Here is a 15,936-nt window from a genome sequence, read left to right as displayed (position 1 = left end):
TATGACACCGCTGAATCTCATGTTGGACTTTCTTAATTCAGCACAGTCTCATAAAGCAGTGATCAGGGATTTCTGCGTTTGTATTGCACTGAAAATGCATGCGCACAAAATATTACTTCAATTCGCCTCTATAACAATCTTCATTCAGTTCATTGAAAAAATGCGTAAAACATCTATGTAACATTTTTTTTTCTTTTGCTTGTAATTTAAAACTAAAGCTGGCTGAACTCATATTTGTTTTATTTATTACGGGGAGCACATGAAGGCAGCATTAGTAGTGACGCAATGCATGGGCGTGTTGTCATGGCTGTGCGCTGCAGCCCCGCACAGTGTAGTAAACACTTATTTGTCTTAAAGCAAGACATGTCAGTGTTGGTGGTGGACAGCGACACGGAATTATATTTTACCACAAAGTAAACAGTCTTGACAGAGGCCTGGTAAGTAGCTACACCAATAAAGAAGTAGTTTTCTGTGCCAATAAAGGCTGGCCAAACATGAGTTAGCTAGCTAGCGTCAATGTTAGACAAGCTATCAGCACGCACAATCCCACCGTCATCTCTTATTACAACAACTCGGTTCATCATTTTGCCAAATGTATGTTTCCCTGCGTGTTGTTATATGCTGCAGCTTATTGCTGACTAATGATAGACTTTGCATGTGAGCTATCGCTTCGCTTCTGTAAGATCAATCGTGTTCAATTTGCCCGTCAGAAATATCCCAGAGTCAGAATAGCAACATGTTATAATAGTCGATAGGAAGCTGTTAATTGATTTTAGGAACTGTCACTTAGGCTATAATGAGAAATGCCTCTGGGTCGTTACTGAATGTGTTACTGCCGATTAAACCGATGAGTTTCGGCTGTTGAGGTCTGTCCTCATCACATCGTCCCCTTCCCAGTAACCAAGGGGATTAAAGTGACAATTTCTGAACGACATTTGGTGTAATGTTGTCTCCACATGAGAGAATGGAAAGTATCTGTATCCGTTTACTTGACTAGCTTAGTGAGCTAACTCAGGCTAGGTGACTAGCGGGTGGGTGTCGGTTGTTCCTCTGTACCTGTCAGGACTGGCCAGGTTGTCAGTCTGTACATTACATTGTATTGGCAGGTAGGAGCAGTCGTTGTCACCTGACCTCGGCTCAGAAAGACACAGACTCATGGGAGTTCATGGAAGCACACCCGTTTCAGCAATGACAGGAGCGCTTGTTGGAGAAATAATTCCCCGCAGTTGCTTCTGAGTCGCACTGTTAACGTGTGTTGCCCAGCTGACATGTGTTAGGACCATGCCATGAAGATCTGCAGCAGCTCCCCCTTCACACCTGTCATCCCTCTGGGCGTCTGGTGTGGTGAAGCAGAGCCCAGATACAACTGGACATAGTCAGGATTGCTCATAGCCACACCTACCTCAGAACAAAGTTTCAGTCATCTGCCATTGCTCTGTCTTGCTGCTCCTTCTTGGCTCCGCAAATGTAAATCACAATAATCAAGTTTGAAATGTTTTCTGGCTTACATCACAGAAATGTCTAGTGGTTCAGAGAAACAGAGGTGATTGCAGTTGAGAAGAAATGGGGAAAATATTGTGTGGAAATTCTCAAGGTAAGACTTCGAAACACTTCTGGGACGGGTTTACCCTTGTGTTCATCTTTCTACAGGTAATTTAAAGGAAGTTGAGGTGGGGTTTTTTTTGGGTGTTTCTATTTGAATAACCGTTTTCCTGTAAATTCATGGTTCACATTTTGTCTCAGAACATGTTTCTTTTAGCAGCTTAATCCTGGAAGACAAATAACATCTACATCATTTCACCAGACTCCATATTTAGGGCATATGTTTTTGGGATATTAAGATTTTAAAAGTGATGTACAATTTAAAGCAACCAGCTTGTGAACTGTAGCCACATTTAGTTTCACTGATTGATGCCGACAATGTCACTTCACACAGGTGAGGTAAAATGATCAGACTAAGATTTAAAAGAAAAAGGCATTCCAGGCTGACAGACATGATATTAAAACGTGGGGCTTTACAGTTGTCAGTTTACAGTTTTCACAGGAATCAGCATTGTTTGACTGAGGTTGCAGAAAGTCACTGATGTTAAATATAATATTTTTGTGCTATTCAGTTTTGCAGTAGAATGTAATTCCTCCTGTGGTGGAAAAAGCCTCTGAAACAGCTGGACGGTCATCGACCTGAAGCACTTGTGTGGAACAAAATGAAACGTTGATTTAGGATCAGTAGGCTTCTAGTCGGCAACCAGTCATATTGATTCAGTTATACAATATGTAATCAATAAAACTCCCTTGGATGACACTCCCCGGCCTGAACTGTGGGAATGTTTTTGGCAGTTCAGAAATATCATCTTAAGCTTGCATAATACCAGTGTAGTTAGACTTTTACTGTTGACCAGAGAGCTGTTGCGCAGTGTTTTGCATATGGTTGGGCAGCGTGACAGTGTGTAAATGTGATAAAAATGTGCTGAAGGTTTTGATTTATCAGGTCATCTGTCTTGTTAATATCTTTGGTTGTAAAATACCATTGTGGACATTCTTTGAAACAAATGAGCTGGATTGCTGCATGACAGTGTTAGAGTTACAGTATTTTTTAGATTACTTTGATCTAATCAACAGTCAGTTAACCAATTGAATTTCCAGAAAAAAATAAAAGAAATCCCCCACACTCTGAGCTTTGCCTAATATCCAGAGAGGGGACTGTAAGTTTGCTGCTTTCCGACCAGGATCTTCCCAGCTGGACTGGGGATTGAGACCAACAGCCTGTAATAGTTAGACGGATGACAGTTTGAGTTGCAGTGTATCGTGGTGTCCTGAGATAGTCAGCACTTCAGACTCATTGATCTCTGTGAGAATATTTGGTGCTCATGGCAGCAGTTCGTAGGAGGATAGGATCCAGTAAGAACAGACTCAGTAGAAGCAGCAGCTCCAGATGAGGAAACATTGATGCTTTTCATCCTTGACGGTTTATTATTATTTTCCCTTAAACTCTGTAGAATGGTGGCAAGATTGATGTTATATATAAGTGAGGTAAAGGCTGACATGTCACCATGGTAACAGGTAAGGATGCTTTAGCCTGAGCAGTAAGGATGGCTTGTTCTAGTAGACAAGGCCAGAAGAGACAGGACAGGAGGAGAGTAGTATTTGAGTAGCTGATTTGAAACATGTTTGCTATTCCTTCTTGTCTTTATAATATAGTGGAGGGTCCAAACAATGCAATGATTGGCTGATCAGTCACACCTTTCAACAATATCCCAGTGTCTGTGCTTTGTATTTTCCCAGGCTGCAACATGCCCATATTTCAACTGTCCTCCTAGTCTGATGTCTGCCATGTTCCTGTGTGTGTGTGTGTGTGTGTGTGTGTGTGTGTGTGTGTGTCAGTGTCTACTGGAAGAGGAGCTGTGTGAATGAATGCTTTCTTTTATATGATCTACTAACAAGTCTAATACATGGACAGGAGCAGCATTGTTTACAAGATGGGAGAGTGGTGTAATAAACTACATTATAAGCCTGTGTCTCAACCACTTCCAAAGCCCCCATTCATTCATTGGCTATTCATGCCCTGACAAGGCCAGCTGTACATCCATGTGTGTGCGTGCGTGTGTGTCTGTGTGTGTGCATGCATCAACAGAATGCTGTTTTGGCTGTTTTTGGGGACCATATTGTTGATGTCTCCCACAGCTGTGGCCACACTAAAGGGTATTGTTCAAGGCTAGAAAAGCATCGGGACACACACACACATACACACACGCGTGCACACACACACACGCACAATACTTTTCTGTGTGAGCCTGGAGGAGACTCTGGGTTGGTGTTGCCAGCTCACCAGCAGCGGCGGCACAAACCAGTTTGCGACTGAAAATGAGCACCATGGCAGGTGCCCATTCATCAAAATCTCTCCAACCCCACCCCTTTTCTTCTCCCTGAGCCCCCACCCCTCCATCAAAAAAAAAAAAAACAACATCCAGACCCTCCCCTTGAAACGTATGCCCCTCCCCCCTCCCCTCTGTCCTCTGCTTGTGTGCTCATTGGCAGGAGAGCGAGCGGTGTCCCCGCGGGCTATGAAAGAGAGGGCTGTACATCCTTATGTAGTGCTTGATGCGCACGTTTTCGTGCATATTGATCTCTAAGTGTGTCGGCTTCACACGCGTGTTACTGATGCTCACGTCTCCCAGTGATGGAATATAGCATCAGAGGAGCCCTGCGCGGAGCAAAGCACACCGGCCTGTTTTCATGCAAGAGCAAGAGAACGACGACCTGAATGCAGCGCTCATCGGGCAGCCACTATCCCTGACCATCCTCCTCCCTCTCCTCCTCCTCCTCCTCCTCCTCCTCCTCCTCCTCCTCCACAGTGGTAATCCTTGCTGACACAACGCACAAAGGACTAAATGCTGGCTGCATCCTCCAGCAGCAGGGCTCTCTCCTCTTCCTCCTCCACAGCCAGGCTGTTTGCGTGTACAGCAGGACACTGTTTCTGTAAGACTGCTTGCAACTGTATATCACATCTCTGGGCTACCGGCCTGGCTGCCCTCCTCCTCCTCTGCCCCCCTGCATCCCCTCCTCCTCCTCCTCCTCCTCCTCCTCCTCGGCTGGTTCATTCAGGGAGCGCATCAGAACACGGCTCCAGCCCTGAGGAGGCGTTTTTTTTTTCTTCCGCTGGAAGCCGGTGGAACCAGCAGTAGCCTATTTCTTTTTCATCATCTGATGTGTTTATGTAGCAGGAGGTAGGAGCTGCTTCCTCTCCGTCCCTGTTTTTGTCGGTCTCTTTATTCACCCTGCTGCACATCACTATACCAACAGGTAAAGCAGCTGAACAGGACATGCTATATTTATCAACTGATGCATTTCATTTCAGTCTTGTCTGTTTGGGTTGTATCAGCACGTCTTTCTTTAAGTCTGTGAAAGCCATGCCGATGCTGTTCATGTTTTAAGACACAGCAGAATATATTCCTCTTCACAGTTTGCACAGTGTCCTCCTCCTTTAAATGAAACATGGCTGCTTCTGTTGTCATCAGACTGTGGACACGTTTGCCGATTTCACTTTTTACCTCCCAGAAATTGAAAATAACCATGTGCAAAGACAGCGGGCACGTCGCCGGTGTGTGTCCGTGGTCACGTCACCACAGTTGCGCCACATGTCATTGTAATCTGTAGTAAAGCTAGTAGATGTGCAAACCAGGCGGGCAGGCAGGCGGGCAGACACCTGGCTGGCCCGGCTGCTGCTATCATTGTTTGTGTAACAGACTGGTGACAACAAACAAAAAAAAGTTTGCCCTGACCTGCAGACATTGCCTCACAGTTATCGAACAAGCATGGTGATGAGTTGTGCAAGTAGTTTTGGGTTTGAATGTGAGGACTTTCGATCGCAGGCAGACAAACCAAAGCATGTTTAGTGAGGTATTTGAGTTTATTAGCTAAGTAGCTATTACAACATTTTGCACTTGGTAATTAACCACGTCATATTAACATTGGCTACAGCGCTGTGCTGAGAATCTTTATCGGAAAGATTTAAATCACACAGTGTAGGAAGGAGGAGTCATTCAAGGAGGATGATTGTGTTGCTGAGAAGACTGTATTCAGTTTCATCTCTCAAGCACTGAATGAAATGGTTCTTTCCAGGGGTAGCCGAGATAAGACTGAACGCTTTCAGTGTTTGCATCAGGGGAAGTTGGTACACACTGGGAGCTTAAAGCACAAGTAGCAACATGTGATTCAATATTGACTTTTGACATGACGTTTGACTTGAGGTCTAAGCTTGGGCTCCTAGGGGCCTGCAGTTTGGACTTAGAGTTGTGTGAATCTATATCATCTTGTAAGAGACTGACCTTAGCAAACAGGAAATGATCAAAGCTTATGTCTGATTATGTGGCATGACAATGCCCCATTATGATACAAAGTGATGTCTTTACCTGAAACACTGTCCTCTTGTAGGGTCAGAACTGCTCCTCCAGCTTGTTTTTTTTTTCAGATAATGCAATAGGCTTGTTCAGTCCTTGAGAAACATTTACCAGACCAAAAAAAAAAAAAAAAACATCAAGCAAGCAAAGGAAAAAAAACCAAAAAAAAACAGTGTGTCCCAAAACAAAGGGCAAAGTTCATATCAAATCAAATACAAAGAATGTGCCAAAAAGGGTTCACTCCCCTGCTGGTTGGATGACTGCTTCATAGCGCTCAGGATTTCAGATGGTCCTGGAACAACAGCAGCGTGAGGCAAACTGGAAATTATACAGCAGCCAACATGTTCAAAAGTGGGCTGAAGATCATGGGGAGTGAGTATGATTCTTCACAATGATTTGAGCACAGTGTCGTCAAATGGTACAGTAAGTCTTTTCAAAGAACAGGCTTTGCTTTGCTGTTGTGGAGTTTTTGTAAAAGGCTCCAGGGATGAAGTTTGCTGATGAGAAGAATTCTGCTGGTATCAAGTTGCTTTTTAGATATTTTGTTGCAGCCGTCTGCTTTTGTCGGGATATTATAAATCTGGCAGTGTAGTAAACTATTGTTAAATTTGTTTCGATAGTTGAGTGTTTAATTATATGTGATCAAAATGAGTTACTTTCCACATTCCACACTCAGAGGTTGCTTTTATATTTTTTTATGGAGATATCTAATAACATTATATGAACTAAGTCCACAGCAGTGAGATTTGAGAGAAGGTAGGTAGGCCAACCAGAAGCCTGGAATGGAGAGCTTTATTTTAAGCCAGTCGCCCACTCTGAAGAAATCTTTGTAAATGTGTTATGCACTCAGGGTCCTTATTGATTTTTCCTGTCAGTCGCTCCGGCCACCAGAAGTTTCTGACATGAACCAGTTGCAGCAGGCTGATATTAAGGCTGATGAGGCTAAAGTCATAGAGCTGGTGTATAGATTAGACTTTGCTAAGCGTGTAGTTTTCTGTGGCTACAGCACAAAAACCGGCACGCACAAACAGCCTGTTCTTACTAGATATTATAAGCCAGTCAGGCCACGTGTCACAGGACATACAGCTGCTTCACACAGCAGCACGTACCTAATGGCACTGGCTCTGCCAGTAATAATCCTGACTCATTTTCCATTTTGAAGCTGCTCAGTGGTAATTATCAGAGTGCAGAACTGGATCTGCCTGTAGTTTGGATAAAGAACTACAAATATCTTTATCTGCTTATCAGTTTGTCATGCGTGTCTTCACCTTTAGTGAAGCCATTAATGTCTGTAGGTCACGTCACAGGCCTACGCTCCTGTGTTATGTAACGGTGGCAGGCAGGGACATGTGTGCCATTATTTTATTGATTCTAAAACATTTTGTGCAGTCACCTCAAACCAACCAGATGGAGAAGACTAACAGCAGAGTTTGATGATGAAACCTGAGGGTTTTGCAGTCACAGGTCCACTGTCTCACTTCCTCTTGTCCAGTGGAGATTCTGATCATGGGACATGTGGGATCCCAGTCCCACCACAAACGCTTCATTTGACTGTGTCCAGTCTATCAGCACTACACTGTAGTTTATACTCTGTGCCCCGTGGTCACATTGAGAGGAAATGTGCTGGTCTGCTCTACAGCACAAAGGCAGTTTGCTGATTCGAGCATGAATGGGAAGACTTTACAATTCAACAGTTACAAATGGGCCTTAACTTTACACACTGTGTGTCCTCATCGTTCTCTATTACAAAATCAGATGAAGTCACTGCTTACTTAAAGTTTTATATAAGTAGCACTTCAAATTTTCACTTTGATACAAGTTTGTTGACACAACCTTGTTTATACAAAAGTCTAAATGATACAGTAGCCTACAGAGATTTTTTTTTTTGAATACTAACACAGACTATTTCAAGCAACAGAGCTTCACATCATCATCTTCACAGGAAGCACCAGGATTTATTGGAAATTTAGTCTTCAGATAATAATTGTAAAATAGATTATGATTTTCATCTCATTTAAATGTGTAGATATGTGAGGAAAAAATATATAAATGAATATATACATATATCAATAGGGAAATTTGAAATAATATCACAATTGCATCATCAGTTGTGTATTTATGTTGAAAATGTGCAGCAGGCTTTCAAGTTGAACCCTTAGTAGCATGACAAACCTACTATATGGAAATCACATAATTTTTAAGCAATTCACAAGTCTGTGCATTTGTTGTTGTGGCGGTGAGTGTTGTGTCCGAACGCCTGGTTGTTTGTGTGAAGGAGGTTGTCGTTGTCGTCCCAGATTGGCCCTCAGCAGTGTGTGTGACGGAAGCCAGCCCATCTGTTATTGCAGGCAGAAAGCTGTAATCCTGCCTGTCTCAGCTCTCAGTCGCAGATTGGCAGCGACATTTCAGCAACACAGGTGGCGTGGTCATGGTGGCCTTAAATACACACACACACACACACACACACACAGGCAAGTGGAAGGAATGTACACTGGACAGCCAACCTCTGGAAGAACAGGGCTCATGCACAGTGCAGCTGCACCTGTTGTATCTAAATAGACGTTATCCTGCATCGTTGAAACAAGGTGAAGCTCGTTTCCACACCTGGATGTTATAATCCGTCATGGCTGCTGGTAAATTTTGACTTTTGTGGATTTATTAGTAACAGTTCCCTGCCAAACCTTTTCATACAACAGTATTTTAATGGCTCATGCCTCTAAAGCTGCCACTTCTCAAACTTTTATCAAGCTGCCAGTTCTTTGCCAGAAATGAAGGCTCTGTAACATATAGATGACCATTTGTTTGCCTGTGGTTGTGTCCTGCAGTCTACACAAAGTCATATAAAAATCTCAAATTTGCTACCGTGATCATAAGCTACACTGAGTAAAGATCTAAATATGGTCTTAGTCACAAACATTAACCAAAATATATATTTAAAAGTTTTTTGGACAGACATAAAGGAAAGTTGAATTTTGTTCAGTTTTTGCAGCCTGTGGTGGAGGAGTCACATAATAAAGTTTTTATATATTTGATTTTTTAAATATTTTGATTTTAAATGGTTACACTGTCCATAAATATCATTATAACTCACAGTGTAGGGAATATTTCTCCTGGCATCCAGCTCAGCCTTTAATGTGAGTTAGTGAACTTGAAAACATTCACAACAAATTTTGCCATCAAGTGTGTCCTGGAATTTGGCCTGATGGCTGCTGCAGATAACATTACGCACCAGATATGGAAGTGCCTACGTGAACACAGAAGTGTAAACACAACAATTGAAGCAGGAGTGTAGGAGTCAGTCTAGAGAACAATGAGTTATTTGTATGTCTGCATTTATTTATCTTTTAGCTTTGTCCCTAAAACTTTTGTACCAATTGTCTTTAAAACTTCCAGAAGAGTTTTTTTATGGTAAAACCTGCATGTTATTTACTTAAAAGGTTGTGATTATCAAAGCTACCGAGGCTGCTTCACTCTGTATATTGACTGAAATTTCAACATGAGGAAACAGCTTTGTTGTGAAGCACTGACTTCATACTGTTGTTAAAGATGCACTTCTGGTATTCACTTTTAATATCTCTCTGTACTTTATGTGCAGAGAAGATTTTTCTTGGAGTTACCATCTGCCAAAAAACAAAAACAAAAAAGAGCGTGCGTTGGGATCTAAGAGGATCGACCTATTTTTACCAAACATTTTTGCCAAATGCAGCTTTAACTGTGCATTCACACTTTTTCTGGAGTGTGCATTTCTGAATTATGCTATTATAGTCAAAGGATAAAAGCTTGCAGTAAAGAAATGGTGTCCCTGTAGATGTGGGATAGAAGCTTGTTGTGTGGGTAGAGCCGTCCCCTGAATCCCCCCGCGTTGTGTCTACTTGTCAGTACCAGTCCTGGTCTATTTAATAAAGATATCAGTGTGTTCAGCTTGGATTCTCTCTGGAGCAGCAGTGGGTGAGGTGGGAGGCAGTGGGTATGTGTGGGTAGCACAGCAGTTTTGAATATAGGTGGGAGGTTAAGTTTTTTTTTTTTTGTCTGTGTCTGCAAAACAATTCCTCGGCCCACAATGCAACATCCTGCTCTTGCTTTACTGCAAATTTTGAAGTAAGGCATTTCTGAACTTGGCATTTTCTGCATTCATCCACACTCAGCATGCTGGGATCTGTGTGAAAAGCTGTCCACTGCCTGTGACAGCTTCTCTGTTTGCATGCTGAAATGTTAAATTACTGGCTGGGATATTATTGCAGTACATAAAAGAGGCTAAGCTGTCATTTTGGACAGAAAATGGAGTATAAGCAGCCTGCTTTCCCTCCTTTGATCCCCTACATCCCATATGTTTTCATGCTTAAGCAGATGCCTTTAATACCTAAATGACATCGTAATCTTGATAAGCATGCAAGTGTAATCTCAGCCACATTACAGACATCTGCCCGCCCTATTATTGAAGATTTTTTTAAAGTAAACCCTGTGGCTGAACTGTCAGGCTATATATACTAAAGAGCACATCGGGTGAAAATTAGCAGATAAATGGAGGGTATTTGGCAAGCTACAGGATATTTGTGGATGAACTTTAAGACGGCACTGAAACATGTTGAAAGTGTCCTGTCTACACCAGCATTTATAGATCATTAACTAAATTTTCTCCATCCACATAAAAGAGTTAAGTCTCTTCGTTGCCCTTTTCATTTAGATGAGTGGTTCTTGTAAACAGGGAAATGATGGATTACCACCACCACCATCTGTCAGGGGATGTGCTCAGATGTATGACCCTTTGGACAAACATGGGACTTGATTTCAGGTTGTGTGACTTCTGACTATTTCAGTAATGACTTGCTTTGTGCTGCAGTCACACAGTCATCGTTCGTGAAAGCTCATCCATCGCAGTCTCATAAAGTCCATTCTCTTCCTTTCTGCAACACACGAGGCCTCATAGGTGGTGTTGTTTGTGTGGAGTGTTAATACAAAGCAGGGACTGTGAGTGTGAGTCTGTCCTTACAGGGAAAAGTGACACCAATTAGGATGTGTGCTCCACTTTCTGCAGGGACTGTGAATTAGCCCAATTCAACAGCACTTAGCTTAACGATTATTTTTCATTGTTTGCCCTCCTCATGTTGCACATATCGTCAGCAAACTTTCCTCTTTTTTATTTCTGTTTTAGGGAAACACACAATATGTGTTGTGTGGGTTGCTATAGTCATATTTTTGGTAGTGGACAAATGTTAGCTGCTGTCCTTTAGTTTGCAGTAAGTCCTGCAGTTTTTTTTTACACACAAATAGAACTGCAGTAGCAGCAGGGAATGCTTTAAATTAGTTTTAGATTGGTGTGGGCTATAAAGTAATATGTTTGTGTCTCATGTGATTAATGCATGTAGTTGGGTGACTGCTGCTCTTCATGCTCTTCAGCAAAAGTTAATTTGCTGACTCAAGCTTCCACATAAATGCTTCCTTCCTGTATTAGCTCTTGTTCCGAGCACACAGCAGGTTTCATTCAAAATCTGCAGTCGTCACGATTTAACAGGATTTCAATTCTAGGTTTGTGGGTTAATGTAGGAATCATGGTGAGATTCAGGTAGGTCCATACAAATCTACATCTGGGCATGTTTTACCTTTTCAGATAGTTTCACTGTTAGTAGATAGATAATTCTTTAGAAGTTTGACTCACATAAAAACAGGTTTGTTTTGTTTCCTTCATGATCGTCATCCTGCGCCTTCACAGCTTGCACTTCATTATCTGCACGTTTAGGGTTAACTTTAAGTAGTTGTGTGTTATGATGGAGGTTTAGCGCATGAATGAAGCCCATAGACCGTTCTGTTATGGATGTCAGGAACAAACTCGGTACAAGTATGTGTGTGTGTGTTTGTGTGTGTCAGGTCAGGGCTTGATTAGCTCAGCAGGGCGTAGCAGTCGAGTCCAGCTGCTCTCTCCAGAAATGTGCCATGACACACAGCGAGGCTTCCAGTGAATGATCTACCCGCAAAGAGAAGAACGCTGCTCTGAAATTAATAAGACATCTGGCACGTTGCTTTATTAGTCCCTCAGCAGCCACTGACAGACAAGTAGTCAGACAACATACAGGTTGTGTGATTTCCTCCTTTAAAAACAGTGGAATGGACCCAAAGTTTTCTGAAGCTACTGTAAAGTTAACGAGGATCAGTTGTTTGTGATGTTTAGTCCTGACTTTTTTACTTGTTATACCCATTCATCTACTTCATTTATACTAATATTCTATTGAACCTTTATCCTCTCTTACCTCCAGTCTCCCCTGAGCTGTTCCCGGAAACACCCCTGGTGCCGTCCCTGCCCTTAATATCATCGGCACGAGCCGGCCCCGCACCTCATAAGCCTCAGAGGCGCAGCAGCGGAAGTGAGAGAGCTGCCAGGCCCCGCCCCTTGCGCTCAGCCCCCAGGCCAGGCCCCAACAGAGGCAGCATGGAGGTGGGCATGCGCGTGGTGCGCGGCCTGGACTGGAAATGGGGAAACCAGGATGATGGCGAGGGCCATGTGGGCACCGTGGTGGAGATCGGGCGGCAAGGCAGCACCACCACACCAGACAAGACAGTGGTGGTGCAGTGGGACAGCGGCACACGAACTAACTACCGCACTGGCTACCAGGGTGCCTACGACCTGCTGCTTTATGACAACGCTCAAATCGGTAAGCTCTCAAGACGAGGTTCATACTGAGATACTGGGTCAATTAGGTCGCCTTTAAAATTTTTCATTACTAGTACCAATACATTGTCTGAGTTTTGGGTTGATACCAAAAAATATTTTTTATGTAGTATAAAAATGTTATTTTTTACAAAACCTTTTTTCAGCTCAACAAAGTAGAACTGTGTCTAAATGAAATAAAGTTCAAATTAAGCAAAACTATGTTTCAAATCAGGAAATATTTAATCAAAGACTAGTCAAAGACTAAAAATATGATTAATCAGTCAATGAAATTGATTCTTTTGGTCCTTAACAAAGATATTCAGGGGAACCTTGAACCCTCTCTTCACCTGATAAGGCGTCATTGTCCTCGGCCTCTGTGGAGTTGTACATCCCTGTGGTCAGACTCGTCATTTCATTTTCAGCACAAAATCAGCTTTTAACACTTTTACAGAAATGTTGGTTCAGCTTTACAAACCCATATTCCTCATATTCCTCTTCATTCCATTAAATTTTAATTAATTTTTGATTCTCTTTTATTGGAGCTGATCTGGCACTTACCAATGCACTTGCAAACAATGTAATCAATGTATTAAAATTTAGAAGCCTTGAAGAAGCTGCTTTTATTACAGCATGGGCAATAAAAAAAATTAATTCAGTCAAAAAATTCAAGTATAAAAAACAAGATATATAATAGAAGCAGAACTGAACAGAACCGGGATATTGGGGTTTACACAATTATATAAAATTCACTTAAAAAAGAAGGAAAAAAATGACAGAGATATTTACACAAGGTACAAGGTTCAACTTTTCCATATTTTCAAAAACTTCTCCTTTTGCAGTCTAATGAAAAAAAAAATGCCAGTTGTACGTATTGAGCCACTTTCCACTAATGGCTTTTCTTCCAGCAGCTCTCAGGACCTTTACCAGGTATCTGACCTTAGAGGTAACATTTTCTGAAGGCAGGACTCCAACAGGAAGGAGGGTCTCCACTTTAAAGGGAATGTCTGCCTGAAGAACCTTTTGCAAAATTTTTATGAAACCTCCTGCCAAACCAGATTATATGATAATGATTGGCCTCAGAGGACTTACACTGTCTCCTGTAACTGGACAAATACACAATGAGTCTTTTAAACAGGAGTAGTGAAGAACCTTATGAGGTTTCTCCTACAAAGTCCACTTTTTCCTTCGTGGCTCCCATAAATTCTCCCAGTCCTCCTCTGGTATATTTAAGTCTTCTTTTCCCATTTTTGTTTTAAATACAATAAGTTACATTTGGTTGTTGTTGACCCCTATAAAGTGTTGATGGTCTTATGGTTCAAAACTTTTGCCTCTGTGGAGAATATTTGTGTTCATTTCCCTTTGTTGTTTGTTCAATATGAAGCCGGACTTGAAAGAATCTGTGAAGAATTGTTATTCAAGCCAAACTTTAGAAAACTCTTAATAGAGCCCTGATGGAGAAAGGCGCAGTGTGTTTTTGAGCCTCATCTTTGTTAAAAAACAGCTTGTACATGTTTATCTATCTTATTTGTGCGAGTTTTGAGTAAGCATGGTACTGTACAGGCCATTTTTCATTGTCAGCCATCTAGCTCTATTATGGACTTGAATGACACACACATTAATGTAGGACTCATTAGCATTTTGCTCCATTTTAAAGTGACATTTTTCTGCCTCAGAAGCTGATCCTTCAATTAATGGAGCGAAAGAAGAGGAGAAGAGATGAGGGGCTAAGGGGGTGGGGGTATTTTTGTCATGCTGTTTGTGCCTCAGTTCTTCCACAGCTCCTGATATTAGCCGTTGTGATAAGTAGCATTTCTAAAGACATGACATATGTCTTGTCTGCTTCAGTGACTTGCATATGGGAAAGACACAGCAGCACAGCACCTGCTATACAGGACATGACACGTATTTATGTCCAACAGCAACTGGATTGAAAGAAATAGAAATAGGGACCTCAACCATTTCAGATTTATGACCCCAATCACTTTTGTTCAACCACCTCTCCTTTCCCTCCAGGCGTGCGTCACTCCAACATCATCTGTGACAGCTGCAAGAAGCATGGCATCATGGGAATGCGATGGAAGTGCAAAGTGTGCTTCGACTATGACCTGTGCACCCAGTGTTACATGAACAACAAGCACGACCTGAGTCACGCTTTCGAGCGCTACGAGACAGCGCACTCCCAGCCGTGAGTACTGCGCTGCCACTGACCCGGCACAATCGATCCTCATTTAAATTCTAATTATGGTGTCGTCCATTACATTGTCTCTGTTCGAGTAGCTCGCTCTGTTCAAACCGAGTTCAACTCAAATGAGGAGCTGTTATTTGTGCTGTTTCCTCTGTTTAATTCGTTTCAGGCGGTGATTTCATCAGGTTTTCCACTTTTGTTCTGCTCAGATCTTGCTTGGCTGCTGTCAGGATCTCTTCTCAATCAAGTGGCCAAATGCAGCATTTCTTTTTTTATTTTCAATTAATCACCTGTCTACAGCGACATACACTACAACATTAGCCTTCGCTGTAAACATCAATAGGATGGGATAAGATTGCAGTTTGTACAAAAGCAGAGCAGCTTCATTTAAGCCTAAAGCCTTGCTCATGTGCAGGGTCTTAGACTCGGGTCAAATAGTCAACGTTGACCCTTTGACACAACAAACACAGGTATTTAGTCTGAAGGGATTAGAGACAAGTGGAGGCACTGTCTCGCTTCGGCTTTCTGATTTTCGTTTCTGCATTCTTCTTCCCAAAATGCAAGTTTGAACCTATAGTCAATGTGTTATCTGCCGTTACATTAGGTTTCGCTTTATTTGTGTCAGTCACGGTTCTTTTTAGCCAACAGATACATTACACACTTCCATATTACACAAGCAACTTATTAAACTGGTGCCATAATGGTTTTCGGAGCTAACATGTAAGTTCCTTTTCCATTATAGGTAGGGCTCAACTTGTTCCTATTGAAATTGCGATCTTGATTCATAACTCATGACGTGACCTCATTTCTAAATGACAACCATTTTGCCGCATTTTTTTCCATGAGGGACATCAGCTGCATCAAAACAAACGTTCCTACTTTCTCCCTCCAAAAATAAACCCAGTGACAGCTAGTGAGAGGCACCAATGAATGACAGTGTGAGAGAAAAGTTGTTTAAGGACAAATAAAGACGACAAAATGAATCCAGAAACAAACCCACCAAAGGTTGTGTAAATAGGAGGGGACAAGAGACTGAAGGTGATTTTTATGTTCAGTGTCAGATTCATCAAGCTGTTTGAAGCTGTTCGAGTGTTTCAGCAATCGAAGCTAAAACAAGAGCGTTCCCTTTCTGTTGTCCAAAGTTGCTGCGCTGATCATAGATCAGGCACCATCATATTTCTGGGAGTGTTTTTTGAGATAAATGAGTG

The 15,936-nt window shown here is 42.1% G+C and overlaps 1 protein-coding gene across 3 annotated transcripts in view; it reads left to right on the top strand.

Moving 5' to 3' along the window:
• The first annotated feature begins 285 nt into the window (after positions 1–285).
• The window catches only part of mib2 (MIB E3 ubiquitin protein ligase 2), a 45,241-nt gene continuing 29,590 nt past the window's right edge, over positions 286–15,936 (top strand). Inside the window, exons 1-4 of one of the 3 annotated variants that reach the window (XM_071475361.1) lie at positions 298–437; positions 1,516–1,594; positions 12,149–12,544; positions 14,557–14,728. In XM_071475361.1, coding sequence (XP_071331462.1) covers positions 1,564–1,594; positions 12,149–12,544; positions 14,557–14,728 — 599 coding nt within the window. In that variant the 5' untranslated portion in view covers positions 298–437; positions 1,516–1,563. Of the gene's footprint in view, positions 438–1,515; positions 1,595–6,115; positions 6,270–12,148; positions 12,545–14,556; positions 14,729–15,936 lie in introns of those variants that run through there. The other 2 variants (XM_071475362.1, XM_071475360.1) reach the window with 2 other exon arrangements.

Source organism: Trachinotus anak, unplaced genomic scaffold (assembly GCF_046630095.1).
Source record: "Trachinotus anak isolate AG129_WGS33_773 ecotype Australia unplaced genomic scaffold, CSIRO_AGI_Tana_v1 ptg000004l, whole genome shotgun sequence".
Classification (NCBI taxonomy): Eukaryota; Metazoa; Chordata; class Actinopteri; order Carangiformes; family Carangidae; genus Trachinotus; species Trachinotus anak.
Note: the sequence above shows the minus strand (reverse complement) of the source record. Positions and strands in the feature narration are given on the sequence as shown.